General features: G+C 43.8%; 1 protein-coding gene across 1 annotated transcript in view; it reads left to right on the top strand.

Annotated features, from left to right (window-relative positions):
- CEP350 (centrosomal protein 350) overlaps positions 1 to 24422 on the top strand; it is a 1478431-nt gene that overhangs the window by 1111735 nt on the left and 342274 nt on the right. The window contains exon 28 of the mRNA XM_078643560.1: positions 20259 to 20458. Coding sequence (XP_078499686.1) covers positions 20259 to 20458 — 200 coding nt within the window. The remainder of the gene's footprint in view (positions 1 to 20258; positions 20459 to 24422) is intronic.

The raw sequence follows: 24422 nt of genomic DNA, 5'->3' as shown, positions 1-24422 counted from the left end.
ACTCGTGCCACTTGGAACTGGGTCTGTCTTATCTGATAGACTTAGTTAAAATCCAACCCCTCCTTCTATGGCACCGTATTTGGTCATCAAATAAAACTGTTTTTTGTCATAGGTTCATACAGGACTGTATTTCTCTAGAGAACGCTCACAAGATTGGATGGATAGCCTACATTAAAAACTTCTTGTATGATTTGAGTATGGCACAATATTATTATTCTCCCATCCTAATCTCAGAACTCTCTAGAAAGCGTTTAAAAAACTCTGCTTGACGCACTTAGAATACCTGCGGATGACTAATGAGGCCAGTAAAACATCAGTCCAACATATGTTATTAATTCAAACAACTTTGACCATTCAACCTTATTTAACTTTCAATTTCTCAAGCTATGAAAGATTTTTATTAACACGGTTCAGGCTGGATATTTTCCACCGTTTGGTCACTTTCCCAAAAACTAACGATTGGGCAAAGAATTTACAAACATGCCCCTGTGATGATGCCTCTGCCCAATCCTCAATCCACACAATTCTATTCTGTAAGTTTTACTGTGAACCATGGAAACGCTGGCTTATGCCGATTTTAAAAACTACTGGTTTTTGAAGGTGTCGCCTTGCGTTTCTCTCTCTCCAATTTTTGGATAAAGAGTGTTCTGCTAAAGCTATAGCTAAATGTCATCAGACACAGTCCAAACTTAGACTAAGCTGCGAAAATTATATGCTAGGATTATACTCTCCCCTATTTGCTGTATAGCTTAAGATGTTTTAGACTGTTTTTAACTGTTTCTATCTTTGCACTTTATAAATTGTGATAGTTGTAAATGAATCTTTTACATGCGCTCTACTAGATGAACACGTTTTTACATTTTAAAATTATTCTACTTGTGCACATTTTTTAAATGTACTTTTATGGTTTTTCTAACAGATGAAAGCCGAATAAAGGACTATTTGATTTGATTGTATGAACCAAATAGAGAGTTGGATGACAGACAACTGTTTGAAATTTAATTCCTCGAAAACTGAGGTCCTCATATTTGTAATAATCCCTCCATCTGGACGGACAGCTGATGGCCTGTCCAACTTGGCCCCATACCAATGCCAGTACCTAAAGCGAAAAATCTTATAATAATCCTAGCTACCAAACTCTCTTTTGAAGCACAGATCAACTCCACCACTTCGGTCTGTTTCTCTACTCTTAAAATTCTCATGAAAATACTCCCCATGTTTCCCCTGGAGTTTAGCGAAACTGTGGTATCTGTACTGATATCATCAAGGCTGGACTATTGCAATGCTCTGTTTACGAGTGCTTCTAAATGCAGTATCCAGAAGTTACACACTGTTCAAAACAACGCCACAAGATTTCTATTAGGAATCTCTAAATTTAACTCTGTGACCAAAGCCTTAGTTCATCTCCACTGGCTACCGGTAGCAAAACGGATCTTGTTCAAATCCCTATGCCTTGCATTCTAATCATTGAACAACCTAGGACCAATGCAACTGGCTAACCATTTTAATGCCTACATCCCAGCAAGATAGCACAGATGCGCCGAGCTTGGGAATCTTGTTGTTCCGAGAATAAAAAGGCCAGGTGGGGTGGTAAGTGCTTCTCCAATACAACAATCAAACTGTGGAACTCCTTACCAACATCACTCAAAAAAGAGACAGACCTGCAAAAATGGTGTAAGGGTCTAAAAACATGGCTGTTTAGGCATAACGCTTAATCTACTTGAGCCAAATCTGTCTGCTTTCATGGCTAGCGCCTATGGTAATGTGCGCTTTATAAATACTTCATCGTCGTCATCATCACTGCTTTTGTTCTCTTCCTAGACACCATCCTGTCATTTACTGTGGCTTCCATTTCTCGCTTGTATTCTTTTCCTTTTTCTTTATCAAGTTCAAATGTATTCACAGTTTTGTTCCTCTTTATCTTTCCTTCCTTAATTCTCTTTGTTCCCTCTTGTAAACTTCATTTAGCCTCTCGATTTCTTCTTGCAGTTACTCATTGTCTTTGCTCCTTGTCCTGTTTCTTCATCTAATGAGCACTGAAATTTCTATACCATCCCCCCTCCTTTTTGTCATCACCTTTCACATCTTCTATCTATTTCCAAATGTATTTTCTTAATCAGTTGTGCTGGTTTTTAACCTGCTCTGTGCAGCACTATAGCAAATGTTCTAAATACATTTAATTCAATTAAATAAGTACTATTGATTGCCAATTCCACTTAGCCTACTTCAGTCTGTCTGTCCAGATCTTGACAGCCTTGTAATATATTTATTTCTCAGTATCTTCCAAGTTTGATCTTTCCCCATACCTATCTCCTACATGATTCTTATTTCTTTGTCACCCAGCGCCTTCCCATGTCTCATTCAGTAGCTGTCCCTTTGTTCACGTTTCCCCTTTTCAAGCATGCCTATGTTTCTTACGATCCATTTTGGTCCCCCTACCCCATCTCTTCCCACAACTGTCTCTTTGTCTGGGTAGCCTTTTGCGCTTGTTTCCCCATGTCCATGTAGCTCTTTGTTTACCATGTTTGTGTCTGTGAGTCTTATCTTGGTCTATGGTTTCTCCTGATGTTTGTGTCTCCACCTGTTCCTAGGTCCTCTCCTGTCTGTGTCAACTGATATTTTCTTGTAACTCTCCTGTATCTATCTGTGTCCCATATAAATGTCCCCATATCTGTGTTGCGCCATCACTGGGTACTAGTCAGTGTGCATTGGAGCTAAAGGTGGGTGCGTTTGCCTTGTGCAACCCAGTGAGTAGAATCTACATTCACTTTGTGTAGGAACAACTACCCAGCATGTGACACGAACATCTGCTTGTATCCCACACTTTATTAGTATAATCTAACTTTGCATCCAAGACTACTACCACCCCTTCATTATGATACCAAGGAAATCGAGGAAATCCAAATCCCTCCCCAACTGTAGTACAGGCAAGATTAAGCTGGTGGATAGAGAAATGCTGTCACTGATTATCTCAACTTCTTCCCTTTTGTCCTAAACTCTGTAAGAAAGCAAAATTCGTTTTTTCAGTCGTTCTCCCAGGGTGTAATCAGATAGTGCAGCGACTATTTTTGTTTCCTTTACTGGATTTCCTCACTCTCAGTCCTAAAACGTGGCCAAATCACTGCACAGTGGCTGCCTTCTTTAATAGGAACCTCCTTGGCTGCACTTGCTCATCTGGTTTGCTAAAATGACTAGAGAGTCTGGTTTTACTTCTTGGCAATAAAACTAGACAAATACAGCAGTATCAAAAGTAGTCGAACGGGAAGCACAAGAAAATTATCCCAAAAGAGGATTAGCATCAACTTAGTACTGTGACGGAAATCAGTTTAACTGAGCAGAATGTTAAAAACGAGCACTTCAAATGAATGGCATTGATTTTCTCCAATAACTTGAATATCTAATGAACACCAGAAGACGAAGCCTCTTAGTTAATTGGTAGAGATGTTTTGAAATTGTGTTTTTTTCCCCATCAAAATAGATGCCAAAATTTGTGAGCTTAAATAGCATTTTTGACACGGAAAAGTTCATTTTCTTTAACACATTTAACAATGTTTGTGGGCACAGTCCTTGGACTACAAGCAGGAAATTCCATCTTCATGAACATACCATAACTATGTTAAACAAGCAGTGACTGTGTTTCCCACACAATGTTATTTAGCTAGAGAGACAGTCGCATACTACTTTAAAATTCCTACTTAAAAATAAACACATTAAAGATCATTTCAAATATAATGCATCTGTGGTGTCATGATTACTAGTCTTGGGGCGGGTTTTCTAGGGCAGAGGCTGTAAAATTTTACTGTGACATAGAAAGCATGTTTTCATGAAATCTCAACTCACTGATGAAAACTCACTTTAAATGCTAACTACTTGGAATTCTCTTCTATTTGTGTAAATCTACAGATGTAGCTATAGTCTTTCTTCTTTGATAGCTGCTGCATTATCAAATGTGAATGCCAACTCTGATAGTGGTGACATGAAGTGGGATGGTTGAACTATAGATTTAAGTTATCTAAGGTCATGACCTAATAAAAGGACTAGATACCATTGATAGATTAAAAACACAAATATTTAGATGTGTTCTTCATCTTTTTCTGGCATGAAAGGATAACTTATGTACATTATCATGAATAGTTTATCCAGAACAAAGTATTGATGCTAATAGGAAGAAGCATTTTGTTCAACATGTGATCATCCGTACTCTGATGCACGCTTCGCCTTTCATGGAATTGTGATTTATGACTTTCTCCTGAATCTCCTTAGACTCACTTCTCACTTCTTGTTTTGTTGAAACATATACCACAGACCCACTCCAGTGCCACATTGAGACGCTCTGGCTTTATTATCAAAAGGAAATTTGGAAGATTCTCGCTAACGTATTAGGGTCATATGCAATGAAACTAACAGAGTCATGTTTTCTTGGAGCTCTCACTCTAAAAGTTGGCATTAAAACCTCCCTTCCCCAAGCTCCAGGTACTATACAACAGCCAAGAGGATTCCCATACTGTGGAACCATTGTTACAGGTGACAAAACGTTTCTTGGAGTATACTATGCATACCTCACAAACCATCCTGTTATTACATGTTTTTTTTTCTTTTCAAAGACCAGTTGGTGTACACAGCATTTTCTCCATTACTTAAATACCAGTCTCTGCATAAATGGTGTTTGCCTACACTTCGCCAACTGACCAGCTTCCAGATTTCTTCTTACAGGCAACACAGGGATTGTGTTTTTCCGGCCTTATTTTTAGCCTAATTTTTTCTCTCTCTCTCTCTCTCTCTCTCTCTCTCTTTCTCTCTTTCTCTCTTTCTCTCTTTCTCTCTTTCTCTCTTTCTCTCTTTCTCTCTCTCTCTCTCTCTCTCTCTCTCTCTCTTTCTCTCTTTCTCTCTTTCTCTCTCTTTCTCTCTTCTCTCCCTCCCCCCCCCCCACATTACCCAACATCATCATCTTTTGGTCCATTCCGCCTTCTACTTTTCTTTCATGTTTGTCTTTATTTCCGCTTTCAAGTACCATGTCTTTCTTTCTCATCAATGGCTTCCCTTTTCCAGCTGTCTCTTTTCTCTTTCCACATCCTGCACCATTCTCACCCAAAAAACTCTTTCTCTCTCTTAGTGATTCTGTCTTCCTCCTTATTTTGTAGACACTGCTCTCCTGTTCACTGCTTCTTCTCTGTCTTTACGTCTCATCACTGGGCCTCTCTCAGTGTCTGTTTCCCCAACCTCCATCCCAAATTCCAGCTCTATATCTACAAGCAGCTGGTCAGGTAACTGCATTTTCTCTCAGCTTAAATGCTTTGCTGCAGCATGAGTTTGTTTGGCACTGTGGATGGATTCTGGAGTTGAGGTGGGGACGTGGAGGGATGGGCTATGCTACCTACAACTTCTCCTTGCATGCTTCCCCAATAAGGAATGTATTGTTCTATATTTGCCAATTTAAGAATCATGTGGCCCCTATTGTTGCGGCCTTGGAGAGAATATTGCTGTCTAGTGCTGGACAGTAGGCATGTGTAGCTGTTCTACCTCAGCTGAAAGCCAGACACATTGCTTGGGGAATGACTAGTTAGTAAGTAAATAAGAAATGTGGTGATTTCTCAAAGCAACTGTACAACCACTTCTTAGCATTAATGCCTACCAAGCAGGTGATGAATAGCGTTTAAGACCAGTCATTGAACGATGAAAGACATTGAATTGGAACCACACGTTCATAAGTAAGGATGCGTTTCAAATCAGTTCATCACTGGGTCAATGTTGTAAATGTTTGCCTAGCTTTTGGGCTGGAGAATTCTGATACTTTTGACACAGCAACAAATTTCAGCAACTTGGCAGTAAATGGCCAAAGGAAATTGAGTGTCAAAGAGAAAAGCTGGGAGCCAATCAGCTGTTGACTTTTCAGAATCCAGGATGAATTAGTGAGTAAGAAATGTTTATTCCTAAGCCACGGGAAGGAAACCAGTTTGGTATTATTTCCCACCTGATGAAAGCTTTCATTAAACTATTGAGAAGAGCATTCAAAAGTACTGATTTGGCAAAAAAGAAAAACAACTGTTTTGCTAGGCAACGGGAAGACAGAAAAGCAATTGATTCAGCAAGCTCTAGTGCCAAAAAGCTGGTACTTGGACAAAATAGGGAAGGTAAGTGATACACCTCTAAAGGATAGAAAGGAAGAACTTAAGATTGCTTATGAAAAGGTGATAGAAAATGTCTTATTACTTCTTTATTTTTATGTAACAGTTAAGTACTTCGGTAAAGCCTCAACACTAATCTTCAGAAGGCCTGCAATTGCACACTTTGTTTGAAATTTATAAGATGCTAATTGACAAATACCAAAATGGAAACTTGTTGCCGAAGAGTTGGGTACAGAGCCAATGAAATTAACAGCTTTACCAGACAATAGCATCTACTAGCAAAGTGATAGGCTTTCAGTGTCTATTAATTACAATGTGTCAACTGGTCTGCAGTATTTAGGCCTTTTACTGAAAAAGCACAGTTGGTCTTGAGGAACCTGTTCATACAAACTGTATACAGTGTTCATGATTGATTTATTTTCAGTAATAACACCTAGCATATGTATCAAATAAAGCTATATTGGCCCAATAGCACTCTAGATCACCACAGACAACAAACATATTATTAGGAACTCTGTCTCTAACATGCTGTGAAAAACACCAGTCTTCAAAATTATAAGAAATGATAGTGCATGAATTCCTGTGACCATGTGTGTGCTTATGTGTTTGCTTCTTTACAAGTGCCTGATAGGATGCATCTGGCCACCTGAGGCTTGCCGTCTTCATTTGGGACTCGTGGTGATGGGACTGTAAGTCACAGCACACCTGTTCATGCTCTGAGTTACTTTTCACTAATGCTTATTAACTCAAGGCTCCTTGTGTCATATTTGTCCGATAGATAATGTTAACTGCAAATTCCTCACCTTTTGAGTATTCCCCAGACGTCAAACTGAATTCTGAAAAACTTTGGCTTTATCCCTGTATGACGGTACAGTACTGTCCTGTGGCCCCGCACCGATGTTGCATCTAGGCGCCTCCCCATATGCGCCAGCTTCACTTTCTTTCACCAGATCTGAATCCGGAGTTGCCCCTTGTCTCTTTACAAGACCGTTATCTCACAATTTACTTTAAGCTACCAGTGTGCTAGGGAAATGTCACCCCCTAAACCACAGGGCTCAAACCTTCTAAGGACTGTTACAAGCAAATGTCTGTGATAAATCGCCATCAGATTTGCCTTTAGTGCTTAGGGTAGAAACAGGACTCCAGGTCTGGTAGCCACTGCGCCTAGATAAATCTATAGGCCATTTGGGACCATGAGGTGAAGTTATAAGTAGCTACAGACTCCACACCGTGGCTGGTCCAAGTTGAAGGGAAGGTCCTGTGCCCGCACCCGAAGTCATTCATGTGGCAGATATTAGTCACAGTCGAAATCCCTGGTAAGTCAATAAAAAGTACAAGAAGTCCAAGTGAGACTTTACCTCTTCCCACCATTATCAAACTCTAGAGCAGGCGCAAGGGCGTAAATATGCCCCCCAGTCTTGCTCCCAGACTTTCTGGGTCCCTCTGCGACACGGCAGCACATTGACGAGTACCACAAAGCAATACTACATCTTTTCGGCACACTTCTGTCTTCTTCTGGGGTACCTCCCGGCCCTCAGAAATCACAAGGACCTCCACCTGAAACCCAGTCAGCGGATTCAATTTCGGCACCAGCCAAAACCTGCTGCCAACTCCAGTCTTGGCACCACAACCCATGCCAGTCCTTGGAGCCTTGATGCCAGATGACGAAGCGCAACAAATAGTGCTCTAGAACTCCAAGCTTTCTCTGGTTCGACCCCGACTGAGGCCGCACCCTGCTCCCACTGGAATGCAGCCTTCCGGCAACCCATCAGACTCTGATATGTTGTCCTTCCTTCAAGGAAGGAACTGGATCATCCACAATCTATTTAGCACAGTTTCCGATAATGACCACTACAACGAAGAGGATAAATTTGCTAAACCCTTTATAGATAATAACTGATATGATGAGCTGCAAGATGCCAGTGGTTTGGATACGTCTTTTGTGACAACTTATCTCACCACCTGTGCTGGCTATTGATAAATGTACCCCCTTCAAAATAGTGATGTGGAGGGCTGCAGAGGTTCCTGACCTCCAATTGCCCACCATGGAGGTGAAAACCAATGTATTCAAGGAAGTCCTCCAACTCAGACAAACTAACATTGAGCCCTTTCAATGAGGGCCTTACAGACACCTTCTTGGGGCCTGGGAAATGCAATTTTTCAGACCCCTTGATGAACACAGAGATAGTACAGCACCACCACCCAGTACAGGGCTATCTGGTCTTCCTAATGCAACATCCGAAACAAGAAAGTTTGGTGGTGTAGGAATTAACACGCAGGGTCAAACCCAATGCTTTTCCTTCCACCCTATCGGATGGAGAATCCAAGCACCTGGAAAGCTTTGGCAAGTGCATGTTCTTCTCCACCAGCCTGGCCTTATCGTCTATCAATGCCAGTGGTCTACTGTACCAATATACTCATGCTCTTTGGGATTCATTCTTGCTTTCTGTACCAGATCAACTGTGTCCCATCCTTACTCAAGCCATGCAGGGTGGCCATGGTGCAGCAAAATTCATGATTCGTTGTGGGTTGGATTTTATAGATTGCCTTGGCTGAGCTCTTTGCACCAGCGTGACACTTAGGAAACAAGCCTGGATGAAGTCTACAGGCATTAGTGAGAGGACCTACTCTTTAAAGACATCAAGGCCACAGCGCGCTCCTTGGGACTGTCTGCCCTCGTCTGTCAGTTCCACCAGAGTTATTCCCTCTCTGTGGCTCTGATAGAGGCTTTCAATACCCCCAGTACCCACCCATGCAACCAACCCAGCAGACCCTACGACCTTTTCATAGCTAAGGCAGTACTCCCAGACAATGTGGACAACAGGGGCAAAGGATAGCCCAGTATCCCACCCCTCCCGCTGCTGCAGGCTTTTATCTTTTTTAGTGTGTCCTTCAGGGCACACGAACATCCGAAATTTTGTCCAAAGTGGCAAGCAATCACTTCGGACAAGTGGGTCCTTCAAATTGTCCAGTGGGGTTATGCCCTTCTGTTTCTTTTCACCTCGCTGCACCTTCCACAAGCCTCATACAATCTGAAGGAGGGCCATCTATCCTTCGTTGCTGCAGAAAGGTCAGGCCCTTTTGCCTAAAGAGGCCCTACAGAGGGTATCGGCATCAGAAGTAGTCTTTGATTACTACTCTTGCTACTTTTTTATGCTGAAGGAAGGCGGAGGCTTGTGTACCATTTTAAACATTTGCCTTCTTAATGACTTTTTGAAAAGAGACAAATTCAGGATGCTCAGACTGGCACAAGTCTTGTCTGCTCTCAACCCTGTAGACGTATAGTCTCCAGGGTTGAGAACTCGGGGACGCCTATTTCCATATCCCAGTCCTGCAGGACCCCACATGTGCTAGCTGTGGTTTACTTTTGGACAGGAGCACGTTCAGTTCACTGTGTTCCCCTTAGGCCTTGCATTACCCCTCAAGTGTTCACGAAAGTGATGGCGGTGGTTGCAGCTCATCTTCGTAGGCCAGGTGTTCCAGTTTTCTCCTACCTCGATGACTCGCTGCTGAAGGCAGGGTCAGCCCAGAAAGTCGTTACCCACCTTCAAACTACAGCGATCCCCTTACGATCTTTGGGGTTCACTATCACCGTGCCGAAGTCACACCTGACTCCTTCGCTGATGCTTCCTTTCAAATGAGCTATTCTGGACACGGTACAGTGTGTCCAGGACGTTCAGGCTATGACCTTCATATTTCATCCTCTGTCCTGGATCTCAACGAGTATGACTCTGAGGTTGCTGGGACTGCATGCCAGGTGACAAGCATCTATTCTCCGGCAGAAGACTGGCTCCCTAGCACCCTCCTGGAATTGCAGGCCATCCGCTTGGCGTTGAAAGCCTTCCTACCATCCATCAAAGTATGGTTGGTACATGTGCTCACGGAGAACAACACCTCCAGGTGTTACTGTAACAAACAGGGGGGTGGGGTTATAACCCTATGTCTGGAGGCACTACACTTCTGGAGCTGGCTGGAATACCGGGGGTTTTCTAGTGAGATCTCTAAAAGCCAGAGCGGACAAACTAAGCCACCGATGCCTAGTGGATCACAAATGGCAGAGGCGGTCAGTGGTGGCACAGGGTAACTTTGCGAATGTGGAGGATCTTGACTCCATCTTTTTGCCACCACAGAGAACTTCCAATTTCGGCTTGTTTGTGCGTTGGAGCTCTCTCTCTCCCTCAGATGCATGCCACCTAGAGTGGAGCTCGGGACTCCTGTGCACCTTTTCATCGCTACCTCTCCTGCCCGGAGTTCTGAAGAAGATCAGGATTTACAGGGCCCAAGTCATCCTAGTGGCTCCGAATTGGGTTAGGAGAGTGTGGTAACTGGAACTCTTTGGCATGAGCCAGGCTCTGACCAGGATGCCACTTTGGGAGGATCTTCTGTTGCAACAGCAGGTCTGGTCTTGCACCCCAGCCTGCACAATCTTCACCTCCATGCTTGAAGGTTGAGCTGCGGCAGTTGACTGCATCCGACCTCCCTCCCGAGGTTGTTAATGTCATCTTGGCAGCCAGGCGTCCCGTCTCTAAATCTGTACATGCATGTCGAAGGGACAAATTTATGATTTGGTGCAATATTCAGCAGATTGGCCCACTCTGCAAAGTGTTGCTTTTTGTGATGTCCCTATCCTAGGAAAGACTTGCCTTGGGCACAGTTGAAGGTTATTTGTCTGCTCTTTTGGCCTTTTTGCATTTGCCCCATCACCCTACTTTATGTAAATCATCTAAGGTTTGCAACATACTTTTCCACCTATTCCTTTCATTATGCCTCAGTGGGACCTTACATTCCTCATGTACGCAATTTGAGCCACTACACAACTGTTCATTATGGCTTCTCACACTCAAGACAAATTTCCTCATCACTCTCTCTCTTTCAACCCACCATACCCCACTTTCCATCTGGACAATATGGTACTGAGAAATCAAGCCTTCTTTCTTCCAAAAGAAATTGAGTGTTGACTCCTTTTCACGTCTAGCAAAACATGACCCTACCGATGTCCTTTGTTTTGCCTCATACCTCTAAGGAGAATAAAGGCTCTATTGGATCCTAAAAGAGCTCTCAATTTTTTGCATATGTTTGTCCAAACCCCATCAGGTGAACACCAAGCTTTTTGGATTCACTGGAGCAAAACAGGGTAAGGCATTGAAGAAGAGAACTATCCTTCGTCTCCCTCATTGGATTGGGCTCTGTATCAAATTCTTCTATGCATTGGCCAAGAAGCAGCCTCCAGGAAGGCGCTTGAGCTCATACTGCCAGAGCCAAAACTGCTGTCACTGTATTAGTATGCAGAATGCCTTTTTTTAATATTTGCCAGGCTGCTACGTGGGCTTTTCTTCATAATTTCCGGAATCACCACTGCCTGGACAGCCAGGACAATAGGGGGCCCTTTGCCTGGCTTGGTCTTGATGGTCATTTTGGTCTGAGCTAGTTCCTAGACACACCAGCTCAAGGGTATTGCTTTGGCATATATTCAAAAGTTGTGGAACATGTGGTTAAAATGATCCATCAGAAGAGCAAGTTAGCTACCTGACTTTATACTCTATCTAACCACAGATTCCTCACTCATCCTCCTATTCTCACATTTCTGTGAACTGAACTCCTTTCTCCATCTAAAAAGGTCCCTAATCTAGCATTCTGCCCATGCCAATCTGCAAATGGGCTTTGCGTCTCAGGGCACAGATAGCCTAGAAAGCAACTGACATCGGTGCACATAGGTGGCACTTGTATGCTGCTCTGCATGTCATTCAGAAGCAGAACAGCATTTGGCACAGAGAACACACCTGCAACTACCAGCGTGCACGAGTTCTGCTAAAGATTTTACAGATCTGGTCTGACACCTGGGTAATATTCGAAAGGTAAGGACTCTGTGGTTAGATACAGTATCCAAAAGGCAAATTTTTAGCCTTTTTCATAGCCCCTCCTCCTGGCTAACACAACCTGTTTCCAGTATTACTTTGTCAAAATAATAGTGCTATTCCCCTGGGGATTTATCTGAAGAGGCAGTCATCTTGATGGTTTTCTGGTGATCAGAGAAACAGGATCACATTGAGGCCCATCCCCTGCTGATTTCCTTCTTTAGATATATTTCCCCATAACCCGCACCCTGGAGTAAAGTGCACTGAATTCCTGAGCGTTTCTTGCTGCTGCATAAAACTGCCTTTTATTACTGGGCCAGACCGAGATGTTTCCTCTCCACTGCTTCAGCATCTTCCAAGTTTTGTTGATCCAAGATAATCTTGTATACTAGAGGTGACCACAGCTTCTAAATGTCTTAGTTTGAGGGTGTTCGCTTTGGGACAGCAGAACACTTGTCGAACAAAAAATTTGCAATCGGACCAATTATAGTTCAGCTTGGTGGCTGTTCTTGGCTTGCAGATTGCCCTCCTCGTGGTCCTCCTTTATATCTTGGCACAATTGTGTTCTTATCATTTACCGAGATTTTATAAAAGTCTAACCACAAGGTTTTTCTGCTGTTAGAGTATGTTACCTCTACTATCTTTTTTGCTATTTTCTCACTGAACTTGCTGTGTACTGTTACTTACATTTGTATGGTTATGATGTATATTATCCTCTTTCCTTCATCACATCTGTTTCCAATCTCAGACTTAACTAAACCTCCCAATTACTGCACACCATGCTAGACATTTCTGGGTTTTCTTTATTTTTGGCTACCACGGGTACAGCACTAGGCACTGTAGTTCACAGTAGGGTTAGATCACTTCCAATTTGCGGTTCTACCTTTCCGCATTTGTTCTGCCCCTTGAATGTTCACTAAGGTGATGGTCACAGCCCATCTTTGGAGGTCAGTGATGCACATACTCCTGCACTTCGAGGACTGGCTGCCCAAGGTCAGTTGTGGACCACCTCTGGTGAGTCTGTCTGATGCCTAATTAAGAGATTTCCATTTATAGGGGTTATCCTAGACATCGCTGCGTTCAAGGCCTCTACTACCACAGTGAGTCTGGGACATTCAGGAGGTGATCCCCATGTGTCAGGCTGATCCTGGGTCTTTGAAGCTAATTCTTAAGCTTTTCGGGCTTCTTTTCATGTGCATCCTCCTTGTCCTGTGCCCCAGATTGCACATGTGGGCCCTGCAGTGGAACCTCCAGTTTCAGTGAGCTCAGCTCATGGGTAGTCTGTCCCACATCTTCTGCATCTCAGAGGAGACATCCCGGAACCTTTCAGCGGGTGACAGACACCAACCTGACTTGTGGAAGGCCACTGGCCTAGAGCTCACAGTAGTGACCAATGTATTGTCTCAGAGTTAGAGAGGTCACCTTGGAGACATGGAAATCGGAGGTTCATGGTCTTCATTGGAGCCCTGTTTTTATATCGGTCTTTTGGAGCTACAGCCTATTCGCCTGGTTTTCAAAGCTTTCTTACCAAACATCAAATGGAGGCCGGTGTAGGTTCAAAGGCTACATACCTGCTATGTGGTTCTGTATCCGGCAAGGCGGAGTGGGGTCTTGGTTCCTATGCCAAGAAGCCCTGCAACTTTGGAGGTGGCTGAGCCAGCAAAGAATATTTCTCATGACCAGTCACGTGGCAGGATCTCTGAACACCAGAGCTGACAAACTGAGCAGTTGCCAGCAGGCAGACCACGATTGGCATCCTCATCCCTTTGTGACTCAAAGCATCTTCGACCAGAGTGGGTGTCTTGGGTGGATCTTTTCACTATTGGCAAGCGCTCACAATGTCAAACTACTATGCACTGGAGTGCCACAATGAAGGTTGCTAGGAGGCTTGTTGTGCCTACAGTGGAACACAGGTCTACTGTATGCGCTCCTACCTTTATTTCTCCTTTCTTCAGTTCTAATGAGCCAGGACAGACAAGGTCAGAGCCTTTTTGATTGCCACCTATTGGGCAAGGGGGGTGTGTGGTACCCAGATTGCATGAGCGTGAGCACTTGCCAACCATTTCAACTATCCCTTCAGGAGGACATTCTTTCTCAGCAACAGAAAAGGGAACTGCACCCGAAACTCTGCAACCTACAACTCCATGTGTAGAGATTGAATGACAGCATCTGAGATGTTTTGATTTGCCATCAGAAGTAGTGGAAGTAATCATCGCAGCCAGGTGTCTGGCTATTCTGGATGTTGATAAATGTTTGTGGCCTGCTGTAGAGACCGTATCTTGATCCTCTAGTGACAAAAACTTTCAGATGATTTTTGTTTATCTTTCCCCCAGTTTTTCATCTTTGGCCCAGCAAGGCTTTTCAGTGGGCAAATGAGGGGTTACATATGATGGTCCTTATGGGTTTATTTTATGTTGCGGGATCAAAATTCAATTTTCAGTTTGCATATTGTGATGCATTTCAAGAAAGGCTTGACATATGTTACATCCCCTTCCCCAAAACCTATAATAATGCCTCAGTGGGACCTTAATTTGGTTCTGATGTTCTTCATGTACATACCCTTTGACGACTGTGTTACGTACTGCGATGCCTGCTGTGTTACATTATTGAGCTGCAGCTACTGTCATTTGAGCCTCCTTATCACCACCACCTTTTCAGTCAAACCGGTGCTTAGGATATGGGCCTACCTGTCTACCTAAGATGGTATCACACTTTCAGGTAGAACAATTCAATCACTTTGAAAGAGGAGAGACTTCATGTACTTTACTCTAAGTGAGCAATAAACTTTCATGTTGAACACACAAGAGAGTATCACATGGATTATCAGATCTTTGTGGTCTTTGCTGGGGCTAACTGCGTGTCTTTCTTCTCTGAAAGGAGTTGCAGAAGAGGACTCTGTTAAGATGGATCCTTCTGTGTCTAAAACTGTGCAACGCCACCAGCCAAGAAAGTCCCTCCTGATGGCCTAAGCCTTGTTCCACCAGAGCTAAAGCTCCCACAGTGACATTAGCAATTGGTGTTACATCTGCCTGTCTGCAACCTGAGCTTGTGTACACACATTCACCAAGCACTACTACTGTGACAGCCAACTCTGCAGAGAGGGCTATTGTGCCAGTTCCGTCCTTCACGATGTTGTTTTGAGGCTACTCAAACAAATTATGGGTCATTGTCTAAAATATATTCAATTAAGCTTGTGATATGTGGCCTATTAAATGTATGCTTCTCACCTCAGTCCGACTTGGTCCTCCCCTTACACACACGTATACTTTGATTGAATGGTAAGGCATTTAATTGACTAGCCAAAGAAGACCACTTCTTAATAGGGCAGAAAGTAAGATTAGGGATAAGCCAAATTCTGCCCTCTTACAACATTGGGACGTAAAATGTAGAATCAAGGGGGTCAAACTGACCATTAAAGTCTCCCCCCACAATTTTCATGGTGCTCACCTGGAGTCCGGCCATATGGGAAGCTAGGAGGCCAACTATTGAGGATTGAGATCTATTGGCTCAGTGTCTTGAGTAGTTATTATAAATCCTAACTGTATGTCCAGTTGGAAATGTAATGGTTACACACAGAATATCATCAGATATCTCATTTCGCCCCACCACAGTACAGCCCACATGAGTCCCTACCTAGGTCATCAATCCCCCGGAAGGTCTACGCATACCGTTAGTCAGCGCCTCAGCACTGAAAGAGGAAAAAACTGCATGATTTATTTTAAAACCGAGCCAGGATTCTTGAAAAAGACAGATATCAAAGGTTTATATACATACACCAATCTTGATTATCAATCTTGTTACCTGAGCCTGCAATGGTCCAAGACATCACCCTCAGTGTAAACTTAGTCCCGGAGTCAGATAACCCTTTTTGATTTAGTTGGGGTGAGTTGCTCCATACGATCCTCACTTGCTATATCTAGTCCAGTAGCTACTGTAGTAAAATCATCCAAATGGAAAATTCCGTAAGTATCACAAGAAAGAAAATGTGCCATCTTAATTGTAGTCTCCTCCCCTTGCATTTATTCACAGAAGTAGGAAACCTGCTGTTCAATAAGTACACCACACAATGTGGGCTCCATAGAGCCAGCCACTAAATTACCATCATGATCATAATGCTTTGGACTAGCATTCTGGGCAAGTAAAACATCTGGATATTCTGGAGCCCTCCTGTGCTTGTCCTTCCTACAATATCCATCTGTGGGCCTAATAGTGTAAAAGAGATTATTCAAATCGTTATGTCACTCTACAAGGTCCAGGGGCCCAAACCTATTATGCACCGGCACATTAAACAGATGCTCCATCTGGGGCTGTTCAATACAAGGTGGCCTGGGGTACAAATAATTGTGTATCAAAGATAGATGGTTTCCCAGGACAAAACCTGCAAGAGATTTATAAAAAATACCCCAATGAGAGGTGTGTCAACTCAGAACACCTCACTTGGTGAGATCCAACATAAAATAACAATTTGTGAACTACTGCAGGCTCTCTAAAATGATTGATTGCACAGTCCCCTCCCAATCCACCTCACTAAGCGTGTAAATAGAATGTTATTGGCCATAGATGTTGGAAAGTTCTTATTATTTCCCAGCCAATTTAAAGACATGTTGCCCAGTTCAGAATATCTCTCAGTCTGGCCATCACTTAGCCCTGGAACTCTAGTCAACACGGCCACATAAGGACAGGCCCCTGGGGTCAGACTAATTACGAGAAGATTCCTTGGAAGATTCCTTGTTCCTTGGATGGGGGGCTGCCCCGCCATTCCCAGCAAGGGTTCCCCAAGCATCATGGGCACCTTGTCCGCTACTACACCCCAGTCCTGCAACCTTTTCCACAGCAAGTCCTCTGGACCTGGCCATGTTATTATTACATATCCACGGGGCAGTGGGACTTGTGGCTTTTAACATGCCTGAGTTTCGGTTCGAATTTAATTCTGTGTGGACAGGTTCGGTTCTTGCTTGGGGGTGCTCCTGAAGTTGGCAGAGTTATAGGGCTGTATTCATATATGATTCAAACTTAGTTAGCCTCGCTAAGGTAGGGGAAAGTTCCTGTCGTAAATTGATTTGTTAGTGCTTCCACAAAGGTATCCATCCAACTTGGTTTTAATGTGTCAGCTACCGCTGTGTTACTAGTCAGTCTGTTAGTGCACCAGTTGGAGAGGGCAAAGGCACAGTAGGCCACCCACGTGTTGTGACCTATTTTTCTGACAGACCGCTTTGATTTTTTCTCTACTTATTGTTATTCCTTGAGAAGATTCTCACGGGACTGACCAGCTACGGAAAACAGACACTAAGGTCATATCCATCCAGCTTGACTAAAGATGGATCTTCGGCAACATCCATTGATAAAGTTGGGAGTATAGGATCGGAATTCTGTACATGTTCCGGCCTTTCAATGAATGTCTCCTCTCAGTCAGTTTGATCTCAGTGGCAATGGCCTCAATAGCTCTTTGCAGCATCCTATCAATCGAGGTAGCTTTTGGGGGGGTGGGGGGGGCAGATTAGCTTGAGGCTCCCTGATACATTTCCCCATACTGGGCTCTACTTGTTGGATCCCAAATAACAAATGGATAGGGGTATTCACAGAGGCAGAGGAGCAGATTTCAAGATAAACGCCAAGGGGGATGGCCCAGCCCTTTCTGGGTGAGGATGGGCACAACTCTGGGTACATCCCGCGCTGCGGTCAGCGTCCGCTATTCTTAAGGGCTCCTGCCCACCTAACTGCCTGTTGGAGGGCCCCAGCTGATACAGCAGATTGTTGTAACTGGGAAACTAATCTAGCTGCCTCATCGGAACTTACAGCAGCTCCCTTGGTTGCTAGTTGACAGTGATTCCCGTTGAAGATCCAATTGCTGAAAATACTAATATTATAGCTGATCATATAAATCTATCAGCATGGCACTATTCTTACACCTATATCAAAAAGGGCCCCCTGAATCTTCTGTACGTTCCTAGGACAGGGAAACAATGCTTAAAATAGTAACAATTCCTAGGCAACTTAACACCTGTCGTAAATCATGTCTTGCACATACAGAATGATAGACAGGGACTCAGTGTACCACAAAGGACAGTTAAGAACACTTAATTTTATTCATACATATATTTAGTATTAAAACAAACATCACGACATCAGGTACATGACAAAAAACAATCTGACCTTCATCTACTTAGATTTAGTGACCCTTGTAGTATCTTATCATATGATGTTTATATTTGTGTCTTTTTTGTACTTTTGTGTAATGAAAGAACATTAAATGTATGGTCAGATTGTTTTTTTGTCATGTACCTGATGTTTTGATGTTTGTTTTAATACTAAATATATGTATGAATAAAATGAAGTGTTCTTAACTGTCCTTTGTGGTACACTGAGTCCCTGTCTATCATTCTGTATGTGCAAGACCTGATTTACGACTGGTGTTAAGTTGCCTAGGAATTGTTACTATTTTAAGCACTATTCTTACACCTATCCACAAGCCTCATAATCTGTACAAACTAGACAAGACTAGCTTCAGTTCAAAAGATTCTCACCAGCTTTGGCTTCTTACTCAGAGAATCTGTATTTTAGAATGCTCAACTTCAGACGTTTTTCGGATTTTGAAAAGTTCTGAAATATGGTTGTATAGGAATGCTTTCCAGCTACTTAATATGCATTGCAAGATTCTGGAAGCATGACCCACTATCTTAATGCTAAACCCAGTTAACCCGCAGCCTCACATTAAGACTTTGGTGTATGTCGCAAGAAATATAAATAGTTTAGCTAGTATGATTTCAGTTTGCCATGTGACTGGGAGAGGCAAAGCAAAAACTGTCAAGAAAACCATAAATGCCGAGCCGTCTATCTTATTAGAGTCTCTAAATGTGGCTGCCATTCATCAAGACACTTAAAATCCATGGAACAGGTTGAGCATGGCTCGGACTGTGATGGAGATGATTGGTGGAGAATGGTCACAACTGAAATAGCTTGACATTCTGAGGTATTGCGACTTATATAGCGCACGTATCACCCGAAGGTATCAAGGCGCTTGCTTAGGGAACCCGTCCTGGTATTCCCCTGTGAGATACCCCGGCAGGGTATCCACAAGGTGAAAGCCAGGCATCCCGCCGCGAGGGGCCGTAGTGGAGATTAAGCAAGCTATTGCCCAGAGTCGCAGAGTGTGACCCCGTGAGTCGAGTAGGCACCGGAGCGAGAATTGTCGAGTCCATGGAATTTTTGAGCCCGAGACCCGCCGAGGCGGGGAATCGAACCCTGGTCCACGGCCGATCTCAGCTTCCGGGTCTGCCGCCTCTAACCACTGAGCCACGCTTCTCCACTAGCAGTCCTACACGGAAATTTGGTTATGGATCGGTGACAAAGGAATTTATGTATGCAATGTTAGGTAGTGCAGTGGAGTGTCCAGTTGGGTTTGAGTTGTGGAGCAGCACAGTTTCTGAATTGCTAGCTTGGCATTGAATATTTGTGTTTTTGTGTTGCTTGTATTGCACACGTCATAATACTGACCCTTTACATTGTGCACATCTCAAAAGTAATCATCTGGTTCTTAATTAATAGATTGTGTCACCAAACTCAGTGTTACTCGTCTTAGTGACATTGAAAGGGAGAAATCTTCTGTTGGTCTTGCTGTGTTTCATTCTGGAAACCATATGTTAACCACCTTGCTAATGTTGGCAGAACACTATATTTCTAGTTGAGAGTTCTGTTCTGTGTATCCTCCTTTTAAATAAGCTGGACAAACTCTCTTTGACAATGATTTCAGGACTAAAAACCTGGTTATATTCAAATTGTAAGCGTTGTTCAACTCTGTGATCTACATGTTATGCATGTCTCTGCAACAATTGGCTATGGTTCTAAATTCTGCTATTTCCGATGGATTCTCATGTTAGTATTGGTGATGCAATAATGCAGTACCTGTTGTATCTAACTTTATTATCATATGGCTGAGTAATGCTTTGTGTTGATTTTAAGTTACTTATTAGGTGAATAATTAATTACCTCATATATTTGAAGCTATTCGACTTTTCAGTAGTGCAGTGCCTGTTTGGTATCATGTTGGTATTGGTATGATTTATTCTGAGAGTTTAAGAATGTCTGCATTGGAAACAGTGTTGAGTGTGAGCCATACCTCTGATAGAGCTATTCAGTGAGTAAATAGTATGTCACTTTGACTTAGTTTTCTGCTGTTTGGCTGTCATTTTAGCTCTTCTGATTAGATCGTGGTTTCTGATAGTTTGGATTGGGCGCCATGAGTTCTGTGAGTGATTAAAAATTGCTCCTGTCATCTCAGATTTCTGACTAAACGTGAGCAGAAGCTGATGCAGAGACGACAGCATGCTGAGGAGCTGCTACAGTGGAAACGCCGCCTGGATGCAGAAGAGGCTGAAATCAGACGCATAGAGAAGCAAGCCCTTGTAGGGTGGGACCGCGAGCGTCCCAAGCCAAACACGTCTTGGAAGGATCCAGAGGAGCCAAGGACCGAAGGCAAAGGTGAGTTTTGATAATCGGTACTAGCATTGTCCCCATTTTTCCAAGTATTTGTGCATGTAACGCTGAGGATATATGTATCCCTATAGAGTTCAACATCTAGTGCAATGTGGAGCCTCCAGCCTAGGTGATTTCCTTAACTAGAGTGAAGGGAATTTTGAAAAGTATACTTTCTCACGTGAACCGCAGACTCCAGTACAGAGAAGGCATTGGAGCAGATTATCAGTGGTTCCACAGCCTCCAATGCTGGGATTGGATAGCATGTACAGATTGTCTTGTGGTAGTGCCCGCTGGGGATTATATTGAATGTTTTGGTAAAATGTAGGGCACACGCCTAGTTGGAGGATAAGATTTCCTCAGTCAAGTGACGTTTACCTTTCAAAAATGAACTGAGATCTTCATTTTCATGACACTGTTGAAACCTAACTCCATTCCAGCTCTAGAAATATCTAGTGGAAGGCCTCCTCGCTCTCCATTATGACAGTCTTTGGTCCATTGTTAGAAAAAGTTCCTTCTGCACCAAGAAGTGGTATGCTGATTCTTACACTTTCTTACTTTGGTCTTTGACAGGGTACATATTATGACCACCCTTTGACCGTACACATATTATGGCCACAATGAGTTCACAAAAGGTTGAGCAAGTAGTTTAAAGGATTTACCAAAATAATCTATTCGAGGCATGTGTGCTGTAGATAAATGTGCTTTGCATACTCCTGCCATCTAGTGTTGGGTCCGGATGTTTGCAAGTAGTTTTTCTTTGAAGAAGTGCTTCCTAGTCACGAGATAAGGTAACTCCGCCTTTCAGTGATAGTGCGCATGGGCATCTACTCCATTGGTAGATAGTTTTTTTTCCGCCATCAGGTTCAGACGTGTATTGCTGTGCTCTGGTTTGAAACCAGTGTTCGGGTTTCCCTTGACAAGCAATCCTCTCTACGGTATTGTTTCCGTATGCGTTTCCAACTTCTCCACGTATAGTTTTGACATCGGAATCGACTTTCGATCGGAAAGCTTTGTGTACGGCCATCAAGGTCTAACCGCGCCAAGTCAGCTCTCCTTCAATGGATCAGACTCCGTTTAAATTCTGTCCTGGATGTCACGTGAAGTATCCACGCACCAACTCACATTAAGTGTGCAACTTGTGCTTGTCTCCCTAGCACAAAGAAGAAACCTGCAACACTTGCATATTGTTCGATCAAAGAAGACTCTTCGCGATCATCGGGCTCGATGAAGAGAGATGCAGCACCAAAGCATCGAAGACACACCGGATATCTTTGGTGAAGATTCCGGCCAAGAAGACATTGAGGCATCAGCGGCGAAGGAAGAGGAAGTCTTCTCCGAGCAAGAATCTGACTCAGAGCTCGAAGTAGACCTCAACGCCGGAGAACTGCCGCAGGAACAAGGTGACATGAGTACCGAAGACCCATTGCCCCCACAAACTCCAACAAAACACAAGGCTTTGGCACCAACTCTGCCTCCTGGCCAAGGTCGGCACTGAGATGATGTTTCCGATGCCCCGCCTCCAGGCCTGGCTCTAAAACAGCCGTCAAGCCTTCTGGCTCGGTACCGAGCAACCTGCTCAGGAGACACGCTTGGTTAAGAATTTCAGGATATAAACCTGAGGTCCAGCAGTCAATCTTTAACACACCCTTTGATAAGGAACACCTGTTTGGTCCTAATGTAGATCAATCGTTAGAGAAAATGAAAAAGGACACTGAGGTAGCCAAATCTATGGGAGCGCTCCGGTCTCCGTCCAACAGAGGCTCCTTTCGTCACACTTTTACAGAGGAGGGTCCAAAATCCTATCCTCAGATCAAAATACCTCAACTTATAAAGGTAACAACCAGTCCTCTCCCTCCAGAGTTTTTTTTCGAGGAGGTTATAGAGGCAAAAACCTTAAAGGTAGGTGTAAGGGCAACACACCATGTAACTCCTCTTCCCCCAAAAAACTGACTTGCCCACGCTTCCCCCCGATTACACCACACCTGTCGGGGGAAGACTTCAGTAATCTCTCCCCATTTGGCAGTCTATAACAACAGACACATGAGTGTTTGGAATTATTTAACATGCTTATTGCCTGGAGCTTATTAGCAATCCCCCAAACATTCCACCTCGATCTCACAAGTTGTCTCCAGGACCCATACACTTGCTAGAACAAGAGGTCCAGTCCCTCTTACTAAAAGGGGCAATAGAGCCGGTTCCAATACAGTACCAGGGCTCAGAGGTTTAGTCTCTGTATTTTCTTATCTCCAAAAAGGACGGTTCCCTAAGACCTGTTCTGGATCTCAGAGAGTTAAACCGTTATATATGGTCAGAGCACTTTAACATGGTGATGCTTCAACAGGTACGCCCACTTTTACAAAGAGCAGATGTTATGTCTACTCTAGATTTAAAAGATGCATATTTTCATGTTCCAATTCATCTGGCTCTTCGCAAATACCTCAGATTTGTGATAGCAGGCAAGCATTACCAGTTCAAGGTGCTTCCCTTCGGAGTGACTACAGCGCCCAGAGTTTTTACCAAATGCCTGGCAGTAGTCACTGCTTATCTCAGAAGACAGCAGATTAATGTCTTCCCCTATCTAGACGACTGGCTTATCAAAGCCTGTTAAAACCTGAGTCGGGTCGGGGACAATCGATATTTGCCCGGCGGTATTGCCTCTGTGACCCTCTAGTTATTTAATCAATGAAGAGGCAGGCGCTGGAGACTGGAAGGCAGGAAACAAGGTTTTTATTTTCTCCGGAGGAGAACACAACGAAACGGACAGAAGGTATCGTTCTGAGGTGCTCTAACTGCATCCCTGAGGCCTGGCCTCTTATACACACGTTTATCTGTTTATTGCATGTAACACATTCTCGTCGATACTTTGATGTACGGAAAGACATCCTCAGAATCCCCCCCTTCCCAGCCCGTTCCCACGCAAGGTTACAGTGGAAGTCCCCGCCCCGTTCACAACAGGTGATGATCATCGCGCAGCTGGATATTCCGCCGATTCACGGTGTGTGTGGGGTTCGATCGGATCTCGTGGGATGGGGGGGGGCTTTGATCATCTCGGGGGTCCTTTGAGGAGGGAAGCTTTCTATTGTACGGGGAGGGGCATGGGATTGGTATCGGCAGAGCTGGGTGTCGGCCTGGGAACGGGGAAGACAAACGGGCACACGGGGAAAAGGGGTTTGCATCAAAGGGCCGGGGATCATGAAAGGGAAGCAGGGAGGTGTCGCGCTGGGAACAGGATGAGGGCCTGGGGCAGAGCAGCGCCGAAGAGGGGTTTATGACTCAAGGCAGGTGCAAGCAGGGGGTGGTCAGCGTGCAGGCTTAGTGAAGGCGAAGGGCTATGTCAGGGGCCAGCAGCATGCAAAAGGGTTCGTTCTGATCGGGGCATCTTAAAAAAATGGCGGGCGCGCACGACAAAAGTGTGGCATCAGGGGAAGAGGCAAGATGGCGCAGATAATGTTCACCAAAACGTACTAATTTTTCAACAGTCCTCCCTTTAACATATTCAAGACATCTTGCTGGTTCATTTTCTACTCGGTTCTATTGTGGTGGGCATGAGAAAGAAAACGGTAGGAACCCTAGATAAAAAAAGAGTCGTAAACAATACATTTTAACATTTCTAGTTTTTAGGAGGTGGGCCTATTTGATAAACTTTGATCAATTTGTTTAGCAGGAAAGTCATAGGAATGCAATACAAAAACGATTCTGTAGCGAGAGCAGCAAGTATATTCCATACTGGCAGGTTATTACATATATATCAGGTTCGGATTGGAGCATGATCAATACAATGGTGGCTGGGAGAGAAATGAGGTCTAGCAGAAACGGCGATTGGGGATGTCAAATGTTCGAAGTTTAACGAGTTCTCATCATTCTTTGTTGCCTTTCGTTGGCGCTGTTGAGCACCGGCGGTGGAGCTACAAGTCCAGCTCTGTTCTAAGTTCTGCGTTGCAGGGCACGACCCTTTCCTCGCGTTTCT

Source organism: Lissotriton helveticus, chromosome 1_1 (assembly GCF_964261635.1).
Source record: "Lissotriton helveticus chromosome 1_1, aLisHel1.1, whole genome shotgun sequence".
NCBI lineage: Eukaryota > Metazoa > Chordata > Amphibia > Caudata > Salamandridae > Lissotriton > Lissotriton helveticus.
Note: the sequence above shows the minus strand (reverse complement) of the source record. Positions and strands in the feature narration are given on the sequence as shown.